This window comes from Temnothorax curvispinosus, unplaced genomic scaffold, assembly GCF_003070985.1.
Source record: "Temnothorax curvispinosus isolate PA1 unplaced genomic scaffold, ASM307098v1 QBEX01010211.1, whole genome shotgun sequence".
In the NCBI taxonomy this organism is placed as follows: Eukaryota; Metazoa; Arthropoda; class Insecta; order Hymenoptera; family Formicidae; genus Temnothorax; species Temnothorax curvispinosus.
The window spans coordinates 185,838-196,673 of record NW_020219991.1 but is presented as its reverse complement, the minus strand read 5'-3'; the positions used below and the strand labels follow the sequence as shown (position 1 = coordinate 196,673).

General features: G+C 40.9%; 1 protein-coding gene across 1 annotated transcript; it reads left to right on the top strand.

Moving 5' to 3' along the window:
- LOC112459895 lies at window positions 1-9,299 on the top strand. The gene is made up of 3 exons (XM_025024258.1): window positions 1-837; window positions 5,106-5,219; window positions 8,748-9,299. The coding sequence occupies exons 1-3, from the start codon at window positions 769-771 to the stop codon at window positions 9,297-9,299; spliced, it is 735 nt and encodes a 244-aa protein (XP_024880026.1). The 5' UTR covers window positions 1-768.
- Window positions 9,300-10,836: the final 1,537 nt, after the last annotated feature.

Sequence of the window (10,836 nt, the reverse complement as noted above, 5' to 3'; positions counted from 1 at the left end):
GGTTGCTCGCACGGGCCTGGCGGCATCCTCTCTCTCTTCCTCCCTCTCGCTTCGCTCGCTCGCTCTCGTACCTCCCGTTCTGTCATTCTCTGTCTCGCTCTTTCCCCCCTCTCTCTCGTTCGACAGTCTATCTGTCTCTCTCCCCCCTCTCTTTCTGTCGCTCTTTCATTCACCTGACTCTTGACGCGAGCAGTGCGTTACATAGCACGGGGGTGATACCGGTCGCCAGTCGAGGTACTGGTCGCGGACACCGCAGCCGTGGTTGAGGTTAGGTCGACGGACCTGTCGGGTCGTAGTAGTGGCGGGACGCGGCGCGGCGGATTTGAATTTTCGAACCCGCGGTTACCCGCGCCGTGCTTTTACGCGGTATTCCACCGCGGGGTACCCGCAGATCGATTCGCGCGCGTGTCGCATTCGGAGGATCGCGGACCGTCGTCGCCGTCGTCGCCGTCCTCGTCGTCGTTGTTTTCCTGCCGGACGGCTGCGGACGGGTTTCGTGATTGTCGTCTCGTCCACGGCAACCACGGGCAGCCGTTGCGCGCGCCTGCAGATTAGGTGAGGCGACGTTAGACCGGACGCGCGTTTTTCGAAAACGAACGAAAACGTTCTTGTGAGGACCATGCGCCGCGAGTTTTTATCGTCGTCGTCGCCGCCGCCGCCACCGCCGTCGTCATCATTGACACTGTTACTGTCGCCGAGGTCGCACTCGCGTCTGGTGGAAACGCGCAGCGACGGAGACGAGCAGCGGGACCTGTGAGGTTTCTGTGAATGTTCTCGGACAGCCGCGTGCCGCGGCTAGCCGCCGCGCATCAGTTTCTCAGTGCACACGAGGAAAACGTACGCGTGCTGGTGATCAACATGTCAATTTCTGCGCCCGGGAGCGCCACGCGGAATCCCTGCCCGGTTTCCGCGTGTCGTGTCGCGTCGGCCCCGCGTTATTGTCGTGAGCTCGCGTGGTACCGCGCGCTACGTGTCGCGAGAGCGTGTTTCGCGGCTCGAGCAATGAGAACACGTCGTGGTCGTGGTCTGCAGAGAGAACATGCTCCGAACACCGTCGCTCCGAAGAGCGTTTGGCTCGCGCGATTATCTCGCTTCGGAGTACACCTGCTGTCGACGAGAGTTCCGCGCGTCAACGACGATGAGAATGTTATCGATTAATGTTATCGCGGATACGCTACGAAAAAAGTAGAACGATTGCGAAAAATTTGGGGCTGTTATTCTTCGATAGCTTCGAAGCTTTAAAGTTAACTTCGAATCTTCGGAGTTTAAGGTGTCTCTTCGAAGTTTCGAAAAATATATATTTGCGACATAAGCGACACAATTGCAACATTGGAAATTTTATTCGCATTTAGTCATATAATTTTATAAATGTATGTCTAATGCGATACTGTTACTATTATATTAATTAATAATTGTATAATTTTGATTCTTCGAAGCTTCGAAAATTAGAGGATCGAATATCGAAGCCTTCGAAGCAAATCACCAGCCCTAAATTGGAAATGTCATTAGATTACCGTACAGAAATCTTGAAAATTTATTCGCGCGTATCATTATTCGAACGTTAATATCAGATCGCGCTAAATTTACGCTATTCGTATTGGCTGATTAGATAAACGTTACAGATATTGGCAGCTGTCAACCGACTGTTTTATGAACGATTGACATGAGATTTGCATCTCTTTAATGCGACTAACAAAACTCTTTAGCAAAATTTGGTAACATGCGACTTACATTATCGAATTAATCCTGCAATACTGTAAAGTGATAACGAGATATCGTCAGAAATCTATAGACGCGCGTCAAACGGTTACGTTTTGCAAATGCGGGAACATGAAACTCTGCAGAGGTATTGCGTAAGTGCATTTGAATATACGCACGAAAGATAAAAGGATTCGTGCATGAAGTGGCTCGAAACTCATTTGAACCCGAAATAACGTTTTCAATTAGTTGTCAATCCGATTGCCTTTATCTTTTTTTGTATGAAATGATAAGACGTTGGGTACACCTATTGGTTTAAATACCTTTAATACTTTGATCATACTAAATTCCTAATAGACTGATAAAGTCAATATCTATATTACATTGATTGTAATTTGATCCTTCTACATTATTCAATAATTGAAAGTTTAACTCAAGAGAGTTATGTTATTCGAGCGACGCAGAAATATACGAAAATAATATTTTTTTACTCTTGATTTAGACTTTTTATTGTTTTAATTCTTAATTGTGATTTCAGATTGATGAAGTAAAAATTAATTGATATTATAGAAACACAAAAATTAGAGTCTTCAAGTATTTTGTCCAGTCAATGTTCGCAAAATTGTTGTGCACATTAAGCTTCGAATTCGATTGCTACTTCTAAAAATGAGCATTTACATGCACAATCCTACTGACATATTCACCATTTTTTATTACCGTTAATATTTCGCACGCGCGATTTTCTATATCGAGCGCAAGCATCGTTCAATCGCTGTCGCGAAAGCGAAGGCGATCTGGCATCGATCGGCGCAATTACTCGCGGATCGAATTCAATAGCTTTCTAGTTGAAAGGTTAGAAGTAGCAGAAATTGTCGGCAGATCGACACCCGATCCAACACCGGTGATTAATTGACAATCGCGATAATTAATGATACACGCGGTATACCGCGATCTCGTGCCACGACACGTTGATGTGTTCCATTAAATCGCGTTTTGCGGAAAGAAAATATCGAGTGAGTTATGAGCAGATCCGCTCGTATTTATTCATTTTTTATGGATAATTGCAGCGACTGTCATAACATTCGAGATTGTTGTTAAATATTTCCGTTTTGCGTGACGTGAGCTTTTAAGGATTTTAATAGTTCACCTTTATACATTTACTACTTTAAACAGTATATTTATCGGTTTTTAAACAACAATGGAAAATAGAATGAACAGATTTTAACATATTGATAACTTGAGAATTCATATGCTGTAAATGCTCGTAATCTAAATTGCGGAATGTCAGAAGTTTAAAATCAGGCATCCTGAGAATTTGTAATGATCTAAGACTTTAAAATTTAATTAAGAAAATGAAGTTTTTCTTATGTGAGTTTACAATTTTATTGTAATAATTACCGTAAGAATGAGCGAACCTGAGATTCTAGACATTTCATTGGATTTTGCCAAGATCTTTACATATTCAAAGAATAATTTCACGATATGCGGCAAATATTCTAATATTCTAGAGGAAACTATTTTTCGAGAAATGTAATAAATTAAGGAGGTTCTACAGATAATGGATGTATCTAAAAATTGGAAAAAACTTCATGGACGTATAAATTGAGATGCGAGAAAAGTGCTCGAAAAATTTTAGCATCGGTTACCGTGTAAACATTTGCAAAAATGAATTTTGAAATCACAGTTTTTAACATAAGCTACATATGGCAGAGGGGCTCTTGGAGACAGGAAACGAGATATTAATTATATAAAGGCGACCTACCAAAGATTCAAAAAACGGAGCTCTTATAGATCTTAATCTAACCTTTTCAGAAATATCGAGAAAAACAAGGGTTATCGCGTAAAATTTTGTGATATTGGCTATTGAAACAGGCCATATCACAGTTCACGTAGCGTGCTTCGAATAACAAGGGAGATTTGGCAATGTCGCAGCGACTGCACCCGCGCGAAAAGTGTACAGCCAGTACAGCACCACAGTATGACAGCACCTCAAACTTAAGCACCTAACGTTTACGAGCGCTTACGGAGAAGTACTCGCTCTAGAATTATGTGAAATTGTGAAATAACCACGGTCATATGAGCAGAACTGTCAAGTTCGCGACGTTACCACATTTTCTTCCATTATAAGCCGCCAGAGTCAAACGAGCACTTACACGATATTTTTAATTATTCCTCGCTTCGACTAATATGGGTATGATATAAGCTCTAACGTCATCAAAATTCACGAAAATATTTTATGAATACTTAGAATCGACGAATTTGAAGATTTTCTCTTCATCTCTCAACTGACTAGAGAGTACCTGTAGAACCTCCTTAAAGAAATAGTTAATAATCACACAAATACAGTTTTAAACGTAGACTATATTAATAGGGAATGTCGGTTGCTGCTGGACTTTATCTGACTATTTTATAATTAATTAAACTACTTTTGTGTACAACAGGTGCCAATACGAAATTGATAAAATTATAATTTCACTCCGCTGAGGAAACACGATGTAATTCTCATCGATGTAATTAATGCGCCACGACGTAATCCTCATTGACGAGCCGAGCTAATTTATTGAATTCGCTTCTCGATCGGTGACCTCTTATTTCCATTTTTGCGTGTTCTCAAATTATAAAATCCGAATTGTTTGAATTGCAATTTTAATGAAGATAAAATCCGTAAAAGAGATCAGAAATGGAAATTGACGGTGGAGTTAATTCGGTGGAGTTTAAATTATAAATTTACACGTACCATTTTTATATGCATTCTTTAAATAGTTTAATCTATATAAGGTATCTTAATGCTACTATGTATAAATTTCAATACACGAATTTACAAAGTCTTTATGAATTATTTGTCATCAATGATTTAAGTATTGAAAACTATCTATTGACTTTTAACAACTTGTTAAAAAAAAGTAATTTAACAATCATCAAGATTAACAGACATTTATAACTAAAATAGATTAAACTTTCTGTTAAGTTAGATTTTATCTTCTTTGAGAAAGCTTTGCTAAAAAAACATGTGCGCTTTTATAAAATTTATAGGAAAATAAACAAAGAAGGTCTATGAGAAATTAAATTGATGAAAATTCATCGATCGAGAAGTAAACGTATATATAACGTAAATCGCGCGAGGGGAATAGTCTATTCATAACTATATCTATAATATCATCATAGCTATGAAAATCACGAAGGTCCGATTAATTTGTAAATTCAATTAATAATTATTAATTGATGAACCAATATAAACGCGATCGATGAAGTATGCCCGATTATCGCGGTCGCGTACCCGAGATTCCGAGTTCACGCGAAATTCTCTTCGAGTCTCGCGTTGCCGAACGCGAGAATCTAGAATAGGAAAACGATTAATCGACGAGAATCGACGCACAGAAGGAAGAAAACGACGATATATGTTTTAGATGGATAATTCTGCGTACGTACCGAATCACCTACCGCCGCCGTCTCTGGTCGTGTTCTCGCAGGCCGGAGGGCTGCCTGAGGCCTTGAGAATGCAAAGACCATTCAATCCACAAGTTAGTGTCCCATTGTCCTTATACCCTTATGCCTATACGCCTCTGCATCTGCTTGCATTTACGCAGTTACGCTTATATTTACGCTTGCCTGCAACCTGCAACGCGCTGAAATGCCTTTTAACCCTTTGGCTGCGTTCGGGGAGCGCGCTATTAGCGCTATTGCATCATGCTATCTTTATCGCTCATCAAGTGTAGAACAAGGATAGAATAACCAAATAGCGCTAATAGTGTGCTCCCCGAACGCAGTCTTTGTCTCTCACATATTTCGATTTTCTCGCAATCTAAGATTCTCATGTTTTTATGAAGAAGAAAATGTGATTGCGTAAACGATAGAGATAAATAGAGATATAGAATATAAATCGATAAATAGAGATAAATGGAGATCGAAACTCGATGTACCTATACTTATCTCTATTTATCGTGAATTGCGCACGGTGGACGTTGCGTAATTATGTGAGAAAAAAAGTAATGTTCCTGTAATTTTTTAACCACATTGAAGTCGACGAAAGGGGCAAGATTTATCGGAGAATTTGAAGGGTTAAATCATTTTCACATTTGCATCATGTGCAACGGAAACTGCACCGCGATGATTCGAGCGTATCGTGTTTGACGGTAACATACGTCACTATTTGGCAGAAAAGTAACTTGAAATATGTACAAAATAAACAAATAACAAAAAAAAAATAATAATTGCTCGCATTGATTTCGATGAGCCCGTCGAATTGCTCGAATTACTTTCATCTCGCTTTTACATATCTGTGCCGCTTTACACACGCGAGCACTAATTAATGCACGCAATGAATAGAAATTCGATTGTGTGCGTGTGTATAAATGTGAATGCTCGAATAACAGTTAATATCAAGTCAATGATGCGCAACTTTCTTCCGTCGAACAAATTGTTACCTTGTGTCTGTTTAGAATCAATTTATAAAGTGGAAAGAGTATAATTAAGAAGTGTAAGCTTAACTATAAAAATTAGTTTATCAAATAGTTGTTTTTATATCCGTTAAAAGTGGAAATATACAAATTAGAGTCTGAAGAGAAACATATATCATGCAGATTGTGCATCATTGACATACATAGCATGTGTGGTAAGCACTGAAAGCAGAGAAATTAAAACTGTTACCAGTGGAATAAAGTAAGTATTTTTACACGATCATATAGTGATCCGTAACATGAATTAGTTATAAGCATTGTTCACGGAGCAGCTGTTTATTAATCTTAAAAGAAAATTAATCGTTAATTTTACAGCAATATTTCAATTAAAATATTACGTTAAAATGGTGACATTACCATCAGCCTTTGTAATTTTCTTACATTTGTTTCCAAATTTTATACGTGGCACAATCGCCGAGCGCGCGTATATCGATAACGAATTACCGAAAATACCGTTATTAAACTTCCGATAATAACAAGAGTCTTTTAAATACAAATTTTATATCGCACACATTTCTATCTCATAACTGTGATTGCCGCAAATATTTAACGGGCGTCGCGGTTAATTATAAGCGTATTTCGCAGCGTTTTTAAATGCTTGAATATTTTTCATACGTGCGGGACATCAATCGGGTCCGGATAACACGATGCAGATACGGAACGGTAGATGCAGATAGCGCGATGGGGAATGAGGGAGACAGCGAGAGAATGGGTTGCATCAAAATTCAGCATCGTTAAAAAATGAGATAATTTCGGGGGCGAACCTAATTGTGGTGGCGCGGTGACAAAATACGCTCGCGTTTTACCCGCCCGCGCGGAAGCGAGCGGGAAGCGGGGAGGGCGAGGCGGGGCAAAAAAAATAAAAGATTATTGCAAATATGCAAGCGACGCGCGTCGCGCGACACCGATCGCGGAAAAAAGGGCCGGGGGCCGCAATTAAAATAATAATGAATACCTAATAAATCACTGATTGGACCGCGGGCGCAAATATGCCGGGGCCGGCGAACGCGAACCTCATTTCCCCGTATAAAAGAATAATAAACTAATCGCGGCGTACTAATACCCGCGCGTGTAACTCATCGCCCGCGTCATTATCGGCCGAATGAAATGTTTATCCGGAAACCAGCTGTCCGTTCTCCCGCCGATGAAATCATTTCGATACTTTCATACCGCGTTCCCTTAGCCGCAGCGGGATGACGAGTAACACTTTACGCTTTTACGGTCCAAGATGAATTTGATATTGAACTTTATAATTAATTCTACCGCATAATTATATCGACAACATTTTAACGTTTTTATGTTAAGGAAAAGTCAGTCCTGCATTGTTGAAAATCCACGTGAAATGAAATTGCGATATAATCCTGGAATATTCGAAATAATAAAAGTAATGTAAATAATCTTTCCTTTAAAGTCAAATCTCCTTTGGATTGTTACTGAGAATACCGCGAGCGTAACAACGTTTTCCTTTTATTTAACGAATTTAAAAAATAACTTTCTGAATATTTTCGAAATGCGATGTCACGCCAAGTACTTGTGCATAATTAGGCGTTGAAACACTCGCGTCATTACGTTTCTCGACGAAGTCGAGGCATATAGGAAATACAATGCACCGTTATTACTTTGGCCACGTTTAAATACGATCCGATAATTCTAGCATTATAAATGTTACAAAATCCAACGCGTTAGATGCTTCAGCCGAGCATTCAGTATGCGGCTTAATAGACTCGTCAATCACGGCGAATTGAATGATACAACCGGTACACGGGGGTGGAAAGGGGGCGAGCCGCGGGGAGGACGAGAAGAGCTTCAGGTTTTGACGGATTATTATAACACAGTGGTTTCGCGTTATTAACAGTATACCACCGCGCTGCTTTGATATTATATGCCATTCAGACGTAGCTGAAAGCGCGGAAATACCCACATGCTGCAAATGAGCTATCGAATTACGCGATTCAAATATTTTTTTTGCTCGTCGTATATACGCGAAATAAAGTTATCCCGTCGGGTCTGATAACACGAGGGCGGTTTCTCGGAAACCGGAAGTAAACGTCAGGATCTCTTTTGTACGTGCAACTAAAATTAATAGAAAAGTAGAGATTAAATACGTACGGCTTATAACTGGCGATTGTAAAATTGATTACAAAATTTTTTTAATAAAATAAAATATGAAAAATTTGTATTATAGGTAAAATCAATTGCAATGTCTCAATGTTTAAATATATCATATTAATATTGGAAATGTCCCAAACATAGAATATTCGAGTTTCAAGAATATCTTGTTCTTTTCCTATAATTATATAATAACATAATTGATAGAGTGTATAATCTCATATTACCATACATTCGCTTAATTAACTATTAATGAACGACTATTAAGTAACTAACAGAAAGAAGCTGTTTTCGTATAAAATATATTATTACATTTTTATTTCACTAATCCCTATAATGCTTTTATGATGCTTTACGATATGTTGATATTAAAATGTAAAAGCTGTGTATAAATATTTAACCGTCGCATTTGTGAGGATCCAGTTGCAAGAGCCACTCGGTTTGCATCTCTTACCAATCCTTTTCTTTTTCCGTTCGTTTCAGGTGACCGATTCGAAAGATCTGCAGGTGCCCTTCAGCACGGCGGCGTCGCTGGGCTACGGGCTGCATCACATGCTGCATCTGCCGCCGCAATTCCTGCATCCGCTCGATCATAGACTGCCCTTCGGCGGCTTCCGGCCCTTGGTGCCGTCCGCGTTCGCGCCCCCCAGCAAGTGCCTCAAGGTCGAGACCGGGAACGGCGCGGTGCCGGGGAACGGCGGCCTACCCAGCATCGGCTCGCTCTCGAGCATGTCGAACATGTTCTCGCCCACGTCCCTACCGGGCGCCGGCGGGGGTGCGGTGGTGTCTGTATCCGGTGCGGCGGCCGTTGCGGCCGCCGCTGCCGCCGCGGCCGGCCAGGAAGTCGGCGGGCCGCAAAGTCCGGCTGGTTCCGCGAGCCGCTCGCCCACCGGCACCGGCGGTACCGGTTCCGTGCCGAATCGCGGTGCTACACCCGACGAAGAAGATCGTGACGCCAACGCCACACCGGGATCCGAGAACACCGAGCGATCCACTCCGGAGGAGGGACGGCCGTATAGACGTGAGTGCAATTAATATGCATGTATCTTGCTTTCTTTTGCGTACGGATAATGATGATCAATACGGTATATCGATATCGCTGGAATCTAACTCGTATTTGAATTTTTAATTAACATTCGATCTTTTCCATAAGATTTTCAATTACATTACGTTATCGCATGCTTGATATTTGTTCGCTGGTATTGATCATTTCTGTTCGTCGCTCGATTTTGATATCAGTTTCTTAACACTAATAGCGGTTGCTCGCTGAGCTTTTGTAATATATTAATGAGACATCTCTCCGAGAGAAGCATAAAATGTCACTGAAATCTTCAACCCGTAAGACATACATACCCCTATTGACGTAATCTTGAAGATAACCATGCGGATTTTCTCCGTTCACCATAAACATTTTCCCTGTTAAATAAACTCAGCTGCTTATCCGAAATTTTCAAAACATACCGCGGGTATGTATTCCAAGAGATAAGAAAGGAACACATGTGCCGTATTGTTTTAGAACGCGATCTTTCTCGAGTCGCGGGCAGGGTCGGCGCGCGCGGCGTGGCTAACCCGTATATTTTTTCGCGTTGACCCTGACATACGGGCGGGTTAAAGCCGGCTACATTAGGAGCAGAATCGTCGAGATTTGTATGCTTAATCTACCTAAGTCGTTTATTTGAGCCCCTGGCAACCGTAACAGCTGTGCCACGGACAGCCCTGAAGAGACGCGTTCATGCGCGCGGAGGGCTTGCCCTCTCTCTCTCCTCTCTCTCCTCTCTCTCTCTCTCTCTACCGTGCGTTTGTTTATTTTTCACCGTTGTCTTAATTACCGAAAGATAGAGCCATTTTTCACCGGTCGCAGCGTCGCTGACCGCTTTTTCCGTGCTCTTCAATGTACGCCTTCTTTTAGATTTGCATTGTCGAGATAAATTATCATTTTTAATAATATAACACGTTGTAATACTCTCTGAAGAATTTAAATTGGATTTGATTTAGCTTGGAACAAATTGTTAAAGAGATTATCCAAACAGATAATAAAATATTCGATTTTGCCATTTTATTATGAAAAGAATGCATTGATTATGATTGCTATATTTGATTAGTATTTTTTAATTTGTACTTATTTATGCCGTTTGTGCAATAGTTACTATTTCAATGATAATTTTTATATACAGACTGTTAACGTTTTTGATGACTTCAAGAAATGATTAATACTTTTGTTTATTAGTAATATAAAATGGTAATAATCTCTCTTTCAGAAAAAAAAACAGATTGTGCGCGCCGAACTCAACAACTTCGTGAGAAATCGTACATTTCTCCGTACAAATTAACCGTCGGCGAAAAAGCGCGCGACGATGGTCAGTTCGCTCGCTTTTCGTCGACTAATTTTCGTTTGATTGCGAAAGAGAAAAGGGGTTGGAGCGGCACGAAAAGTCTTCCTCTTCGCTTCTATTCTTTCTCTCTCTCTTTTTTTTTATTTCCACGTAGTTGGGTGCAGAGATAACGACGCCCTTTGACCGCCGCGCCGCGCCGCGTCGCGCACACACCGTACTGCTCGAAACGCGACGTTAGC

Bases quoted from the DNA above. Each gene is read 5' to 3' on its own strand.
- LOC112459895 (XM_025024258.1), top strand. From the start codon at position 769: ATGTTCTCGGACAGCCGCGTGCCGCGGCTAGCCGCCGCGCATCAGTTT. The intron at 838-5,105 runs GTACGCGTGCTG...TATATGTTTTAG, and splicing joins TCAGTGCACACGAGGAAAAC to ATGGATAATTCTGCGTACGT. The intron at 5,220-8,747 runs GTTAGTGTCCCA...CGTTCGTTTCAG, and splicing joins AAAGACCATTCAATCCACAA to GTGACCGATTCGAAAGATCT.